Below are 18,540 nucleotides of genomic sequence, written 5' to 3' on the forward strand. Positions count from 1 at the left end.
TCAATCAAGTTCTAGCTAATATGCCTGTTTTCACATCTTATTACTTACCACCTTTAAATGGAAGCAAATACTGTTGCTGAAAACATATACTATGGAATACATCATTCATCTTGTGGACAACAACCCCTGGAGTTGCTCAAGCTATACAGGAAATTTTATTTCTTAGAATTCTCTACACAAAGCAGGAAGGTTTCTCACTGGGGGGTAGTAGGCACTAGTCAGAAAGGTGGAATGATAGGATCAAAGGCATAAATACTCCAGTTTTCTTGGGGATTCTCAGATTATGAGAACATGCCATCTGATCAGACATTTAGAGAGCCTCACTGAAGTCAGAAGGAAGGAAAAAGTGATCTAAGGAAGATATGATCAAAGACCTGAGCAGGTAATGGGACTGGTGCTGCAGAATTCTGATCTTCCCTTCCTCAACAAAATGCACAACCTGGTGAGGTTCTAGACTTCACATGCCCTGCAAGGCTGCTAAGGAAGTCTACCAGGATTCTTACCGAAATGAAGAGAACTCCCTGTAATTCGTATTAGGTTTCTGATTTTTGGTTCATAAGTACATTTTTGTTTGGTATGATTTAAAACAGTCATCTGAAGAGCAAGGTTTGACTTCAGAGGAAAAACTCAAATACTGGCAAGTTCAAAGGACTGGACGTGGCTTTCAAAGCAAAGAACAAATAAACATAAGGCTTGTTAGAGAGTCAGAGTTCGCATTAAAGCAAGCTACAGCATATTATTAAATGTATATCTTTAATAAAGCAAATAGTTATTTTACTTACAGGAGCATTAGAAGTAAAATACAAAATATACAGTTCCAGTTCAGAAGCACTGAACAATTCACATAACACACTGCAGTAAGGGCAAGTTAACGTAACAGAAAGCACTGAGCCTTTGAACTCAGCAGTGGGTGACAAGCCCCTTTGTGGCAGGTCTCATCTGCCACAAACACACCTGGAAGCACCAGGGCTCAAAAGGACTGGACGCCGGGGACATAGCACCGATGCAGAGACACAAACGAACAGCTTCACCTCACACAGCCTGCACGGCTCACTCGGATTCCAGGGACATAGCACCCATGCAGAGACATACCAATGGTTTCACCTCACAGTCTCCACAGCTCACTCTGACTCCGGGTAGAAAATGCCTTAATTCAAAATATAAACAAACTGGAAAAAGGAAGATAGGGATGGCACCTGTGCTGAGCAATATGTCAGAGCAGAAAGAACTACCCATTCAGCAGTGAGACCTTTGGGCAGACATTGATGAATCATAGTATTTCAGTGTAATAGAACTTTGGATTCAGGGCACTGTGGACATGTTACTTTGGGAAACCAAACACCATCTGTCAAGCAAAACAGTCACAAAACAATTGCAGCAGAAGGACATCCAAAGTAAAACAAATGCGGACACCATGACAATATACACAGACAAAAGCCACACTGACTGTGCGAAGCACATTCCTGTAAAAAGTCTATGTACAGCAAACAATTCTCTGTAAACATGGTGAGTGTGAATTTTCAGATAACATGGTGACAATATCATAAATACAGGCAACATTGGCATCTTCGAACAACACACAAAATCACATTCTGGGGCTAAAAATTTGACCCAGCATCATTCAACAGAAAAGGTGGAGGTTGGGCTGAGACACCCTGAATCTCTCTATATTAGTGTTGTATATATATCCTTTTTTTTTGGTATCTTTAAATATAAGATTCATTTATGTCTATAAAAATGAGAACATAAATGTGCTGTTACTATTTTCGTTGAAAAAAGTTTATATGGCATTAAAACTAATATCCCATTTACTGGTAGTTAACACATATTAGAATGGTATAATGATTTAAGAAAATATAAAAATAAGATTAATACTGTCAAAACTTTCATACCAGAAAATATTGTGGATTTTAATCAGTTAGACTCTTTCAAAAATGAAATATGAAAATTTAAATAAGCTTTATATAAAGAATCTTCTGTAACCTCACTTAATGTACAATGGGTAACTATACATATATTTATCATTGTTTCTCAATGTAAGCACCATTCAACTCTTCTAAATCCACTTTGGTTGGAAAATATTTCTAATTCCACAGGTAATATCTATTTAATGGCACATATTAACTGAACTCAGTTCTCTTTCCTCTTACTTTGAAAGCAGCACTGTCTTCAACTAATTCCTTCCCAAATTTCAATTTATTTTTCTGAGCCAGCTCATAAATGTTACTGTAAATACAGTGTCTGAAAAAAGACCTAATTAGTGAAGTTGCCTTTTAACTGCTATACTTCATCATGTCAAAGGAAGACAAAGGTGACAAGGCCTTTAGCCAAACGGAGAAGTATCGAATTACGAATCAAGATCAACTTCCCCTCTTACTAAGTGAAACATGCCTACCTTGGATAGGTAAGCTACTGCTACTTGTGATCCTCATTCAGAGGTCCTCATTGATCTGTGCTTACGGAAGGGCAATAATGCAATCTTCAAACTGATGATGCTTTGCAAACAGCTGAAACTACATACTTCCAGGGGTGTAATCTGAAAAGGTGCTGGTTGTCACTCCTATGGAAAATCCACAGGGCCCAAGTTCCCCATCTTAGGGTAAAAAGGTTTTATCATTTGCTCATTTTATATATAAACTTAAGTAAGGACAATGTTGAGCAAAACTGACCACTACATTTGTTATTTTAAAATATTAAATGCATTTTAGGCAAGAGATGTTTTAACTACAAATCTATATGAAAAAATAGCTATAAAATAGTGTTTGGTATGGTAGTATTTTTTAGCAATATTTTTAAAAAAAGGTTTATAAAGTAAAGTATACACATTTTAAAAGCTCTTCTACGTTACAGTCTGAACTGCTTTGTGTGCCTAACAAAAATAGTGGCCTCATTTGCTCAACAACTGAGCCTGTGTATGTTAATTTCAATGGGATCTTCCTCTGTAGAAGTAACCAGACATAATGCCATATTTTATCAAATAGAATGTCCACAAAATAGCTTTTATCTTTTCATAGAACTGTGAAGGCCCATTCATGGCCACCCGTCACTAATGATGAAACAACCAGTATCCTTCCGTTGTGTGAAGCCATTAGTACTGATGTAGGTAGGATGGTCTGCGCTCTTGCTTCACTGGAAAAGACTTAAAGCCCTTGTTCATGGATTTGTGCTGGGCTGCTGCCTGCTGCGCCTGCGCCTGGGCCTGGGCCTGGGCTTGCTGCCCATAGGCAAATGTAGAGGAAATCCCTGTTGACGGAGCACAGTCACCAGCTGTAGACCAAACTGGTGACTGTAAAATTTGCATCGTGTCATTCCACTGGCTGACAGGATTGGTAATATGATACAAAGACGGGCTCTGACTGGGCAGTGTGTTGGTTAGAGGTGAAGGATGCTGCCAGGGGGCCTTTGGAGGCCACGTTTTGGTTTTATTATCCTGCCAAGAAAAAAGCAAATTAAAACTTGGTTTTCGGAACAAATTTATTCAAGAAGAGAATCTGTCAAATGAGGGGAAAGTAACTAGGCTAATGCTAGTCAAGGCTCAGCAGAATTCATTCCTTGAACTGTTCTCTGGAGGATTTTTTTTTATATACCACTCAAGCTTCCACCTATTTACATGCTCACATGTATCAGAACCCCAGTACCCTTTTGATTCTTTAAAAAAAAAAAAAAGCTCTCTTGATAAGCATTTGGGGATTACCTTCTTCTGGCTATAATAAGTGACAGCTACTTATGCCAGGATTTGGATGCCATTCTGTGCAGTAGAAACATGAGAAATTCTCAAGTGTCTGGCTGACCGTAACTTTCTGAGTGCAAAACAATAATGTGGCTTCATGTATGTTTTCTTCCTCTGCAATGGCCAACAAACTCATCATCACTTGGAAATGTCTGGTCTTGGCTATGTAAATACAACACATTAAAAAACAATAATAGCACCCATGTCACCCCTCTCTACCTTATTCTTCCTGATGCAGGTCTTTTCTCTTATCCATATGAATCATCAAGTTTTTCCTACTTCTGACTAAGAAGGCATCTCCAGTATATTGTGATAGCTTAATAAAAGGACTAGAAGGATCACATTATCATGACATATCTGGCAAATGCCTTCCAAAACTTCAAGTAATATTAGCTATTATTATTGTAAATTTTAGAAAACTATAAAATGGTGAAATAGAAATAATATATACATTTATTCATTTTCTTTCTCAACACTCTCTTTCAGTGTCACCTAGTCCCATGGTTCATTTATATTTAAGCAAATGATTCCTAGAGTTATATATCTGATCCTACCGCTTACTGGATTTTCCAAAAGTACCTTAAACTCGACACATCCAAAATAAAACTCTTTCTTCTTTCCCCTTGAGCTGAGCCCTCTTCTGAATTTTTCCATTTCTATTCAGATCATGTAAATCAATTTCTGTAAATCTTTTCATCTACTCAGGGTTCTCAAGCTCAGAGTCCACAGTGACTCACTCTCTCACTTCACACATTACTCAGTTTGCCAAGTTCTGTCTATTCTTCCTATTCTATGTCTCTTGCCTCCGTCCCATTCACTTTCTCACATGGCTACTACACTGGTTTAGGCTCTTAGAATCTTGCCTGGCCTAACAGCTGATAGGAATAACAGTAACAACAATATATAGTGCTTGCGCCAGACACTGTGCTAAGCACTTCACAATTTCTATCTCACTGGATCCTCACAACAACCCTGGGAAGTAGGTACTATTACCCACTGTGCCATCTAGTTGCCTTTCATTACCTATTAAAATAACTCCTAATTGGTCTTCCTGCCTCAAGTCTCTCTACTCTCTAATTCATCTTCCATACTCCTGCCAAAGAGTATTGTCCAAACCGTAGTTCTGACCATGTTACTCTCTCACTCGACAAACACAATGGCCCCTTATTAGCTGCAGGAAACAATATAAACTCTTGACTGGCATTTAAAATTCTTAACTTGACCCTAATTACTCCTGCTTGTTATACACTACTCTTCACACTCTCCACAGTAGTCAAAATGGCCTTCCTACTGTTCTGCAAACATGACATTTCATCTCTCAGCTGCTCCACATGTCTAGAATGCACTTATTCCATACTGCCTTCTACCTTTTAGAATCCTTAGTTTCCTTTAAAGTTCCCTCAAGAATCATCTTCTCTATAAAAGCTTTTCCTGATCCTCTTCATGCCTGGACCAATTATTACTTCCCCACCTCCATTACTTGGTATATATTGTGTACTTCTACTTCTATGTGTGTATGCTATCTTCCATTAGAATGTAAATTCCTAAGCATAGGGACTATTTAATTTCTGTTTATACCTCCCAGTTCCTAGCACAATACCTGGTACACAGTAGGAGTTTAATAAATGCTTCTTGATTGTTTAAAAAAAAGATAAAAGAAAGTTGTAATTTAAATACATATGTTGAAACTCACACGTTTTCTTTTAAATAGGATTTCTAAAGTTTGTACAACTTGTGTATAACCAAGTTTCACTTTTCATTATATCTGATCAGAGCAAGAAGCTATAATTTCTGGGCTGGCAACATAATTTGCCATGTTGATATTATCTTAGAATATATTTAATAGACATTTTAATATAGAGACATCCCAGTGCTTAAATCTGCGTTCTACATTCAGATTCCTGCCCATCCCATCCTGCTATTGAATGACTGAGAGGGAACTGTCGCAGTTTATACCTGATTAAGGTCATCCACTGTGGACAGAAGAGGTGGTGATGGTAATGTGGTAGTCTCCCGTTCACCACTGCTATGTTTCCTGAAAGAACAAAAGGCATGTTGTAATTACTCAACTATTTATTATGCTATTTCATGTATCCATTCCCATCTGCTCAAGAGTGACATCTTCAAGCAGCTATTGTAAGGTCCTCACACTTTTTTATGTTAAACAAGACTGAAGGAGCCATTATTTGTACACAACATCTTCCAAGAAAATTCAACTCAATTATTACTTTACACCCAACCAAAGGCCTATCACAGAAATGGAATACACTAAGCGGTATCCCTTCAACTTTTTAGCTGAGCAATGTGCATGTGGTCTTGATGTTCAATAAAGATAACATTCAATTAGAATCATTATTAGTACCAGAGAACTTTGAATTTTAAGAATTCAATTATACTGTCTGAAAGGGAAGAAAGTGCTTGTGGTAGTTACTTGTTACTCCATTTCTGCCCCCCTAGAATAATGATAGATGATTGACTCTAGAGACTTACAACTTGTGTAGCATGGATAGAATTTCAATCTTCATGAAAGAAAAGCCTTAAAACATTTTTAACTGACTCGTTACAAAAATATAAAGTTGTATGCTAATTCTGTTTGCAAATATTGTAAACTTTATCCTCATGACTCCAACGTTCTTTGGTCACCATCAGATGATGCACACAAAGGCATTTTTTTCCAAGGGTCATAATACATTTTTTACCTACAAGTTTTGCCCAATCAAAGCTGATTCAATTAGTAATTGGGTTCATATAGTTCCTGTGTGTGTCTTGGCAGGCAGATTCCCAAGTCCTTTATATTGTCTGTGGTTATTTTAAATGAAATTTTTCTATCTCTTCTTACTTGGTTCTGTTGGTACTACATAGAAATGTTGATGATTTGTGTGAGTTTCTTTTATATCCTGCAAGTTTGCTAATGTATTACGTGTTTCAACTAGTTTTTTAGCTGATTCTCTAGGGTTGTCTAAGTATACTATTTTATCAAATGAAAAAAGTGAGTTTTCTTTCCTCATTGCCTATGCTTATTCCTTCAATTTCTTTTTCTTGCATTATTGCTATAGCTAACATTTCTAGTACAATACTGAATAATGCTGATAATGAACATCTTTGCTTCACCTCAATCTTACTGGAAAGACTTTTGGTTTACTCCCATTACAGATAATGCTTGCTTTTGGTTTTAGATACACACTGCTTAGCATTTTAAGAAAAACTCCATTAACTACTATGCTTTCTAGTTTTTTTTGGCTTTTTAAACAGAAATGGATACTGTAATTCCATCAAAGCTTACTCAGTTAGTAAAGCAGGCAATAAATGCTGCAGGCTGTACCAAATGGTCTAAGGGTCTCTTACTCAAGCCACAAAAAGGACTTCCTCCTATTCAGAGGAATTTTTGGATTGCAAAAGACAACATAATAATAGTTCACATTTAAATAATGAATTACAGTTTCCACAATACCTTCCTCACAATGTAAAAATACAAGCATTTTACATCTAAACTATACATGCAAAAAGATAGTCATCTTACTTCTATCAAATAGATTTTTTTTGAGATTTAAATTTTCAAAAAAATGTAATATATTTTAATCTAACATCAAGGAGTACCAGTTTCACCTGAAAGATGTACTTAGTGCCTATTTTCAAATCAAAAAAATATTTATTGGGTGCCTACTATATGGGTGACACTAGGATATATGTATTATTTTGATAATCTACCAACAAATACTTTAGTCTCTTCTGAATGCTACATACCAAAGCTATGGCTATAGGATCAGAGATTCAGAGCTGCAAAGGACTTCTTAGTTTGTTCCCCCCTCCCTCCCACTAGCCCCACTTCTATTTTTACTGATGAGGTAACTAAGGACAAGAAAGGTTAAGTGACTTGTTTGGGGTCACATGGCTAATAAATGGCAGAGTCAGAATTTACACTCAAGTTTTCTGCCTCCAAATCCACAATGCTTTCTATTGCCTTCTGGCTTCCTAACTTCCTCCTTCCTTTCACTGTCTTCCCCTTCCAGTCTATGTCTTAGAGCCAGGCTCTGGAATCAAAGGAGCTGGGTTCAAGTACCACCTCTGATATTTACTACTTATGAATGACCTGGGCAAGTCACAGTCTCCCTGGGCCTCAATGTGCTTATCTGCAAAATAGAGGGATCAGATTAGGTGACTTCTGAGGTCTCTTCCAGGTATGGATCCCTGATATGCCTCTGCCAATCCACCTCTCCCACTGTTACAAGACTGGTCTTTTTAGTAAAGATCACTCCGCAACTCAAGAATCTTCAGTGGCTTCTTACTGCTAACTGAATAAATTCTAAACTCCTGAAGCTAATGTTGAAGGCCCTTAACAATCTGTCTCCATCCTACTTTTCTACCCTAAACTCACACTATCCTTCTTTAGATACTTCATATAATTCAATAACCCCTGAACATCCTCTGCACACTAACACCACTACACTTTTTTTCTACGGTTATTCATAATAAATATGTGACCCCATATCGCCATCTTTTGACATTCTATCCATTCATCTTTTAAGATTCAGTTAAAATGAAGCTTTCCTGACTCCCAAAACCCTAAGGGATTTCTCCCTCATCAAATCTCACAGCACTTTATGTTCCTTTAATACCCTAACTTAACTATAATGTAATTTGTGTATTTATCTGTGAATGTATCATATTTCTCTCCCTATTAAAATATTAATTCCTGGAGGACAGGTACCAAACCTTATCTATCTTTGAATTTCTCCTACTACCAAGTACAAATACCATGTATTGTATGCAGTATGTTTATAATGGATGACTACTAAATATCAGTCACATAACAACAGAATATTAGAACTGGAAGGGGGCTTATAGATCACCTAGTCTAATTAATTCATTCTACAAATTGGGAAAAGGAGACCCTAAGATTTTAAATAATTTGCCCAAAGTCACACAATTAATTAGTGAGAGAACGAGATTTGCAAGACAATATGATGCCAACTAAAATTGAAACCTAACTACTTTAATAGGTCACTGGATCCTTCTAATATTTTTCTGGAAGGGACTTAATATCTTCAAAGGTACTTATCCAAAGTCTGTTTTTTGTCAGGGTCACTACTACTTTATCATCACGTGGAGTTATGTAGTGAGTAATAATAACACTTTATGTATTTGCCTCCACTCCATTTCAAATCAGGTTCCCTACATAACAGAGCATGCTGTTATATGCTGAGCCCCTCAACATGTTCCATAGCCATGCCATATAGACCGGGAACTTCTGCTCTACAAAAGCTTTCTGTGTAGACTTTATAACAAAGATACAGCTGCTTTAGTTGGAGAAAGAACTAGAGAAAGAGCCCTTCTCAAAATAAGTCTTCTAGCCTGAATGAAAAGAGAGCACAAACAGGGGCCATAGTTACTTCTATAGGATAAACAGGAATAACAATTACCACAGGAAATCAATTTAACTATGATGCTTCCTACTTTTTTGAATTTTATCAACAATGAATTAACAAGTTCAAACGGCTTTCTGTCCTCTTATTAGCTTTAGAAAACTATTCTTACCTCCTCTGCTTAACAGCAGCAACAAGATCTGGCCCCGAAAACATGGAAAACAAACTGTCACCATTAGCAGAGGATGTTTCATCACTTGAGCTGGCAGAGTCTCCCTGAGTGCCTGACCAGCTATTATTTATCATGTCACTGAAAGACAAATAAAAAGAAATTAGTCAAAACCCTCATTCCATATCTGAAGACTATATATAATAGTAGCAAGATTCCTTTCCTTGTTTTTTGTTTCACAGTCAAGGAAAATACAAGATTCTGACCTATATACATTGCATATTCCATTAAATGTTTGGAAGATTCATGTATGAAAACAACGTATTTCTTCAATTACATTTCAAAATAACATGTCTCTTTGGTGTTTTACTTTCTAACACTCTCTATAATATACATTTTCAAACTCAGAAGTGCTAGGAAATATTCTAAGACATTATGGTTTCTCTGAAGATAATGTGGAGGTCTTGGGAGCAACTATTCATGTAACAGATCAAAGAAGTTAAAAGTCAATCATATGCTCACTAAAAGTGGCACTGGACAATTCACAACCACTTTGAACTTCAATTATTTTACCTATAATATGGGGGTGATACTGCTGGAACTGCCAACTTATAGGATCATAGTGAGCTCAAAAGAAATGATGTATAAGAAAAACTTTGTAATCTTGGCCTATGATTAAATATGAGCTACAATTCTTTGAAGACAATCCAGGTAAATTCTTATCTTTGTTCTTAGCAAGTAAAACTGGTAACGTGCTACATTTCACACATCTGATTCATAACATAATCACCTTGTAATGTGAAGCACCTTCACATTTAAGAAAGTGAATCAAATGTAGTCGTTACCTAGGATAATTAAACTCAAGAAAAAACCTGCTCTGTTTTAAAATCGTTAATTCATATTTAACATATATGTATAAGGGATATGTCACAACACTGAATATCATGAAATGGACAAAACCTATAACATCTGGATTTATAAACAAAAGAAATTCTCTATTTCTCTCAAAATCAAAAAGAAAAAAACCCAAAGAACAGGTTAAGGGATATCCCTCCAAAAAAGTGCCTCTTCCGAACAATGATCTTTGGCTTGCCCTACGAACATACAATTTTTACTCTGTAGGTTTTGCAGTGCTACCTAATGTTTGTCAGTACTCACCCTTCTGTGAAATACTCAGGAAAGGGCCAGGTACGATGGGCATCGTCCAGAAGAGGCCAGTTGTTCCGTGCATTGCCTGGGCGACGCACATGCTGGGCTTGCCTTTTCTGCTGCAAAGCCTGGCTTACCCCAGCTACATACCGAGCAAACTCTGGGTCTGAGCCAACTGGACACAAAAAGAACAGCCAATTGTTATAGATCCACTCTAATTAATCATGGTCTTTTAAGCCCTTAAGCTTGGTTGTCTGCCCAGCACAAAACAAACAAAAAGCATTCAGGAGGTATTAACCCTCAAAGGTGCAATATTACACAGCAGAGTCAATTCTCCCACTATCTTCCAAGTGGATTATTCACCACTGCCTAGCTAGATATTAGAGAAACAGTACATAATCAATTTGAGTATACATTCAACTCTATGTGGAAATGTGAGGAAAAGAAAGAATGTTCTTTTACTATGATGCTTTTTCAATGTCAGTAAAAATTTCTTTATTATCTAGCATTGATCATTATATATGCCTTTTTACCTTAAGGTTTTTAAAAACATTAATAGCAAACTATATTTAAGAATCAAGTAGCTGGAAAATGATCAGGACAAAAAGGCAACCAGTACTAACTCTCATCTCAAGTTGCTTGGTATATCATATGCCTGAATACTCCAGTAACACACACTGTATGAGCTATCTAGCCCAGTCACCAGAGAATGGGGATGTGGTTCCCTCTGTACATGAAATGAAACAACTATTCCTTGCTCTGCTGTCCTTAAAGGAGTACTGACAAAGACAGAAACAAAATTCTTTTAGTTTGGGTTTTGTGGGGTTCTATTGTACCTTGCTGGGATTACTATGGGAGTAGAATCAATCAATCTCTTGACCCTGTAGGTCAAAAACCTTGTGTTAAAAAAGAAATTAAAACACACATATACACACATACCTGCAGGATCAAAAGGCAGAATTTCTCCCAGCATCCCAAAGACTCCTTCACTTTGGTCACGATTTGGCCATGTGTTATTTCTAGGTCCTTGTGGCTTTTGTCCTAACATCTCAGACATCATGTTGTCCATGTAGCTACTCACGAGTCCCAAGCTATATAAATCAGGACTCAGATCTGAAAGGCCAGGGCTATTCCACTGACCAAGAGGAGACAATCCAGTTCCAATTGCCTGGGCAGGCTGCTGTGAAGAGCTATTAAGCCACTTTCCAGGTGTCCGTGCCTGCGGCTGTGGCTGCTGCGGACCTAGAGGTTGAAGCAGATGCTGGTAATATTGCATCTGTGGATGCTGCTGTTTAGGGGATGGTGGCTGCTGCTGTGACAACCCTCGCTGAGAAGGATGCAAAGTTACATGTGCCACCGATTGTGGCTGTGGCTGTGGGGGCTGCAGTGTCCCTGATTTTGTCTCAGTTGTTGTGGTAGAAGCAACAGAGTTCCGCCTTTTCACCATTGGTGAAGCCTGCTGGGACTTGCCCATATTAAAGCCAGATAGAAAATCGATAACCTCCTGCATTTCCTGATCACTTGGAAGATTCATACCTTTGTCATCATTACCATCATCTACTTTGAAGAAATTTTCTCTATGTTCAATTAGGAAGCCATTAACCATCTGATTACTGGCACTTTGGGCTGATAGGTCTGAAGTCCTTGGAAAATTACCAATATTCAAAATGCTTTGTAATCTTGTATCAATATTACTTGGCATTTTAGCTTTCTCTTCAGAACTTCCAGATATGAAAACATTTTTGGAAGGGGTATTTGGGATAGAATAACTTGCACTGCTGCTGGAACTGGCACATGAAGTTTTCTTTGTAAACCGTGAAGTCAGTTTGGAGAATGTCTTTTGCAAACCTCCTGATGATTTATTTCCATTTCCAGGAGGCATATCAACCTGATTGCCAAAGTCAGAGATCTCACGTTGAAGCTGAATCTGAATAGAAGGCAAAGCTTGCTCCCTGTTTAAATGGAAATATATCAATTTTTTTTTAATCTGAAAAAATAGTACATTTCAACAATGAAATTTAAAATTTTCCTTTTAAAAAAGTTTTCTTAAAATTTTTGTAGGAAATACTAGTTTTTCTCAAGTTGTTGAACTGACATAGCAAGAATGTAATTAACATCCATATGTATTCCAACTCTAATCTCAATTCCATAGTTTAACTTTTTTTTTTTACAAATGAACAAATGATCGTAGAAGATTTTTTAAAGTGCACACTATTTAAATACAATCTATATTCAATGTTCTTAAAAGAGCTACTGTCTATAAAAAGAGCCTCAAAAAATTACACTAATAATTTTCTACCCCTCTAAGTAAAATGTCTCATCAAAGGACAAGAAATGAAGCTAATAAAAACTTCCACAGAAGAAGAAGTTAAATGAGGCCACAAAGAAAGGAAGAAAATGCTGAGGGATCAGATGTCAGAGATTATTCCAAAAATGAAAGCTAATCAAATTCAAATGAATGCAAAATGAATAAAGGAGAGAGATGGGAAGAAGAAAGAATTGGAAGATGACATGAAAGCATAAGAAAAACATACAATGAACATGAGAAAAACATATAATAAAGTCTAATAAGCTCTTTAGTATGATTTACAAATGGACTTTGGATCTACAGTTTTCTCCCCTAAGTTATTCTAAATTCACTTAAATAAACAGCACTAAGAGAGTACATTCACTAAAGCTATTCTTTAATGCCCAATTAACTTATGGAGGTGATCCTGGATTCTTAAAGACTATGTCAGCAGTAGTGTAAGTTTTGGGCCTACCAAGCCATAAAGTCGGCAACGTAGGCCTAGTAATAGAATGTGTGAGAAGGTGTGTCTGCTGTCTGTGGACTAACCTAGCTAAGTACAGAGGTGCATCTCTAGATATGGTGCAGAGTGAGGGATTTTTCTAGCCCCACTCACTCTGGCAGTGGTAGAGGGAATGTCCACAGCAATGAAGTCATAAGTCCTTAAAGTATAGAAGCGTTAGATCACATAACTCCTGACAGAGAAATCTGTAACTAAAAGATGCTGTCGTATTTGGTACTTGCATTGCTTGGGCATACAGGCCACCTAAGACTACTCTTCTTTATCAACCAATGGGATGTTACTTAAACACCAGTCTTTCTCACATCCTTTGTTCTGTATTCAAATATATTCTAAGCCCTATGAGGCGACAGGAGATTTTGTAACACTGTGATAACAATGGATGTGGACATCTAAATAGTTCTAGAGAGTTTTAAAGGAAAGAGGTAAATAGTTTCTTGTGGTTTGGTCCCTGGGCACATATACCTTCCTTCCTTCCACCGATTTAAGTCCCACACAGCTGTATAAAGTACATCTACTAAACCCAAAGTCTTCTCTGGGTCCAGACTTCTCTGGAGCAAAGACATGGTTGCAGGGTCTTCCTTCAGGCACCTATCAATAAAAAGAATTTATATTAGTATCAGGTTATTTAGCTTAAGACTGCAAGAATTTGTAGCTTTGCTTAATCCCTAATAAAAACTTTTTATTGATGTTTTGAATTGACATAGCAAGAATGCAATTAACATCCATATATATTCCAACTCTAATCCCAATCCCCCCAAAACAGTCAAGCAAATGTAAATGTCAATATAGATAGTACAGGACATACTCCATTTTTGCATTTTATCATTTGTTATCAGGAAGAAGATATGATTAAATTTCAATAATTTGGCACCAGTATTGTGCACTGTACAAACAAAAAGATGATTTTTTTAAAAAGTGTATGTTTGCCTTCCATATTCTTAAGTTCTCTCATCAAAAGGGCCATTACTTTTAGGAACTATTAGTATTTAACAAAAATTTAATAACAATATCAACAGAGGCAGTATGGTGTGGTAGATATAGTTAGGAAGAGCTGGGTTCAGGTCCTGCCTCCAACACAAGCCATCTGTGTGATCACAGGTAAGTCAATTAACCTCTTAGGGCCCCCAGGCAATTCTCTAGGACCTTAGGTCACAGATAAGTTATTCTAAATTCACTTAAATGAACCGGGAGGGAGGGAGGAGGGAGGAAGAAGGGAGAACGGGAGAACTTCCACCAATACAATCAAACGTTTAGACTAAAAATTAAAATATGCTTATAAGAAGAAACTACACCAGGGGTGGGGAATCTGTGGCCTCAAGGCCACATGTGGCCCTCCAGGTCCTCAAGTGCAACCCTCAGACTGAATCCAAACTTCACAGAACAAATCCTTTTATAAATTAGGGCTGCATTTGAAGACCTAAAGGGCTACTTGTGGCCTCAAGGTTTCAGGTTCCTCACCCCTGAACTACATTAATGTAACAAGAAAATGAAAAAAAAAAACAAAACCTCGCTATATTGGTTAATGCTCTAATTATTTTTTTACTTCTTTTAAAAAATTCTTATTTAGTATTTTATTTTTCCCCAGTTACATGTAAAAATAATTAACATTCTTTTTTTAAACTTTTAATTCCAAATTATCTCCCTTCCTTCCTCCCCATCCTACCCTTAAGGCAAGCAATTCGATATTCTAATTCTTCTAAAGAAGGTACTGGTAATAGCAGCAAAATATAAAGGAAAAAAGATACCTCATGGCTTTGATAGGATTTTACTTTAATTCATGAAGACAAAGTTCACAAAGTAATGAAGAGATACATATGAGGTCTAAATAAAGAGATGAAATATTATACTACCCAATAAGCCTATACCTCTATGACCAACAGCTTAGGTCTCACCTAAGTACCTGTGTAAGAGAACACACATTACAGAAAATGATCTTAACTTAGGTTTCCTTCCACAAAAAAGGCTGTAAGTAAACACAAGGCTACAAGACCCAAAGTAAGATAGACTAAAAGGCAAACAGGATACCCTTCAATCCCTAGTAAATAACAGAAGGTACCTCACTATTATACATGATGTAAACTGAACTGTAAACTTCATTTTCATCTCCTGCCTACCCTGGTAACCAGGGATTGATACTGGATATCAGGGAATAACACTTTTCTCCCCATTTCACATACCTTTAGGCTGCATGTTAACTTTTAGTAACAGCTGTCTTTGTATCTTCAATATCTAACCAGTACCTTGTATGTGTCAGAAGCTTAGTAATGCTTGTTGGATTGAATTTAATTGAATACTAGCCTTCAATTGCCAGTTATATCTTAAGAGAAATGGCAACTTGTTTTCTCTAAGTATCATGACAGACTAAGCAGAAATCATTTAAACATAGGGAAAATACGGGAACTGACTAGTTTCTACAAGGTCAAAGAGAAGAAGAATATTTAAAGACTACTTCTTGTTTTAAGAATTGATGGTTTGAGTAAAATCTGTAAACATGATTGGACTTTTACCAAACACTACTATATGCTGACTATCCATTTAACCTATACCATCTTTAGCTTACCAGAAAGCTCAGGGAACAAGAGATTATATCTTTTAAACCAAGTCTGTCATAACGTATAGAACACAGAAATACATCGATCATTAGAAGACAGAACTCTGCTTTACCAAAAATAATCAGTAGGGGGAGCATCTCCAAAAACATCTTATCAAGATGCATGTTTTTTCTAGGCAAGAAATGATAATTCAGATAACCAAACAAATCTTTCCCTCATAAGATACAGATTAGTTATTTTCTTCAAAGTGGAGACTGTGAGGCAAGTGTGCTGACTTTTCAATAAGTTGGAGACATTAAAAAGACAAATTCTGAAGATTAAGGAACACAAATGGCCTAAGAAAAAATGAAGAACTTTTAATACATGGTGGGAACAAATTAGCAAATATTATAATTTTAAAAATTAATTCAACCAAGATGGATTCCCTTATTTTCTTTTTTGATCCCTTCCTGTATAAATTTTTTGAGATGGGAAGCTTTTGGACGTAGGAAAGATGGCAATTTATTAGCAATCTATAAATATTCCTCAGCATCATTGCCTGGTAGTAGTTCCTAGCACACACTCAAATTTCAATGAGAAATTTTCAAAACAGTTTAACATAATCTATGTGCATGAGCCTCAACTCATTTTCAGTCTTAAAAGCTAAAGTAAAATTATCATTTGCACTAATTGTGCCTTGTAACTTAGCATTCCAAATGACCCCTTTTAATTAAAAATAAAATAAAATAAACCTTTCTGAAAAATTCTCTATATTGTTGGTTGTTTTCTTGAACAAAAGAAAGGAGAACTGGGATCATAACATAATAAAACAAGAGAAAGGGAATAATATCACTATTATAAACTAAGAGTCAATTAGTACCCAGATGCTGTGTCCCTTAAATTCAAAAGCTGAAAACACACTTGAAGCATTTGGCTGAAAAGCGATATGAAATTCTAACTATTCTGAAAGACAAAGTGCTTTGCAAACATTACAGTACTGTGACTATGTCCACATAATGTGGGGTACCAACAAGTCTGCATTTCCTGTGCCTCAGATTCATAGGCACAAGCTGACAAAGGTGCATACGGAACAATCATTTTGATGACGGGTACACAGATAATAAAACTCTCCTAAAATCAAGATATTAAATTGTATGTAACTTTACCATGTTGATGGGACTTGAACCACAATTCTGGAACCTTCTAAACTAATCTGGGGAGCATAGGCTTCTTTATTTTCAATTTGTGCTGTATCAACCACCACCTATCAAAAAACAAAATGAAGACATTTATCTTCTAGGAAATGAAAGGTGACACTGGGGTGGCCAGGTGAATACTGACTTAAAGACCTGAAAAAAAGAATGTTAGGCCTGTTACCATTCAAATCATCCAACAGGTGGAGGGCAGGGCAGCAGCAGCAGTGGGCATGGTATAAGCACTACTATCATTACCATGTATTTTATTATAGCATTTCAGTGTTCACAAAGCACTGCACATACATTACCTCATTTGATAGTCATGAAAGCCTAGGAAGAAGCTATTAGAGTGAACCCCAGAAGAAAACTCTGAGACACTATGGCTAAGTTGGGATACTTTCTTTTCTAAAGAGTAACAACCACAGAGATAATAGCTCTGGGTACTAATTCAACTAGATTTTTTCTGCCAAGCTTCTTTTATACTGAAAAAGCAGCACAATAAAAGGAAAAGCTTACTCTATTCTGATTTGCTAAATTAACAAAGTGGGGAATACATAAGATTATAGAAAAATAAACTTGAAATTTAAAAACATCTGCTTTAAAAGAAGATATAAAATGATACACGGTAGAGACAATTAACCATACTTAATGAGACATCTGTAAAAAACAGGATCTATATGATATAACTTATAGCCAGCTAACAGTAGCAAATAAATATCAATTGGAGAAGGAAAAATGGTTGACAGGGAGTATCTGTGGGAACAAGATAAAAGGTACAAGATGCCTCTTCAGGTAAACATTGTTAGAAAATATGATTACTCAGCTAATAATGGTAGTTGTGATTATTCAGAAACTAGATAAAAGTTAGTTGGGTTCACAGTTAAACTCATTGCCCTTCTATAGGCATTATTATCCTCATTTTATAGATAATGAAACTGAAGCTTGCATATATGAAGTGATTTACCCATTAAGGGGAAAGCTGGGGGGAGGGGAATTTGAAATCTGTATTCAAATATCTGATGGGTCACAAAATGGAAGCATTAAGACTTGTTCTGCTGGGCTCCAGGGCACAAAAAGAAAAGCAATGGGTAGGAGTCATACAGTGCCAAGCACCTTTGACAAACATGGCTCCTTGTTTTATGACACAAATTATATTGGGAGCAGAGAGGGTACCAAATCTAGTCCAAATCACTCATTTCATATACATAAGGAGACCGAGACCCAGAGAGGTCAAGTGACTTACTCAAGGTCATACAGATGCAGATTTAAAACTAGGTTTTCTGTTTCCAAAACAAGTCTAGCACAGACACATGATGGAAGGGAGTACCTTCAATTATCTGGAAATTGGGGGGTGGGAGAGGGAAGGGAATAAGCATTTATACAGGGCCTACTATGTGCCAGCTACCGTGCTTTTTACAAATATTAACGTAATTGTCACAACAACCATGCAAGTTAGGTGCTATTATAATCTTCATTCTACAGCTGAGGAAACTGAAGCTGAGATATGAATTCAAGTCTTTCTGACTGTAGGCCCAGCACTCTTATCATTTACAGCACAACCAAACACTTGGAGGGAAGCAAGAGAGGAAAGA

General features: G+C 36.7%; 1 protein-coding gene across 4 annotated transcripts in view; it reads right to left on the minus strand.

Moving 5' to 3' along the window:
* Positions 1 to 734: 734 nt before the first annotated feature.
* The window catches only part of GARRE1 (granule associated Rac and RHOG effector 1), a 122,023-nt gene continuing 104,217 nt past the window's right edge, over positions 735 to 18,540 (minus strand). For all 4 annotated transcript variants that reach the window (XM_072632022.1, XM_072632023.1, XM_072632024.1 and 1 more), the window contains 7 exons: positions 16,919 to 17,016; positions 13,684 to 13,809; positions 11,351 to 12,363; positions 10,421 to 10,586; positions 9,266 to 9,403; positions 5,687 to 5,765; positions 735 to 3,430 (listed from right to left, as the gene is read on the minus strand). In XM_072632022.1, the coding sequence (XP_072488123.1) occupies positions 3,089 to 3,430; positions 5,687 to 5,765; positions 9,266 to 9,403; positions 10,421 to 10,586; positions 11,351 to 12,363; positions 13,684 to 13,809; positions 16,919 to 17,016 (1,962 nt within the window). In that variant the 3' untranslated portion in view covers positions 735 to 3,088. The remainder of the gene's footprint in view (positions 3,431 to 5,686; positions 5,766 to 9,265; positions 9,404 to 10,420; positions 10,587 to 11,350; positions 12,364 to 13,683; positions 13,810 to 16,918; positions 17,017 to 18,540) is intronic.

This window comes from Notamacropus eugenii, chromosome 1, assembly GCF_028372415.1.
Source record: "Notamacropus eugenii isolate mMacEug1 chromosome 1, mMacEug1.pri_v2, whole genome shotgun sequence".
Classification (NCBI taxonomy): domain Eukaryota; kingdom Metazoa; phylum Chordata; class Mammalia; order Diprotodontia; family Macropodidae; genus Notamacropus; species Notamacropus eugenii.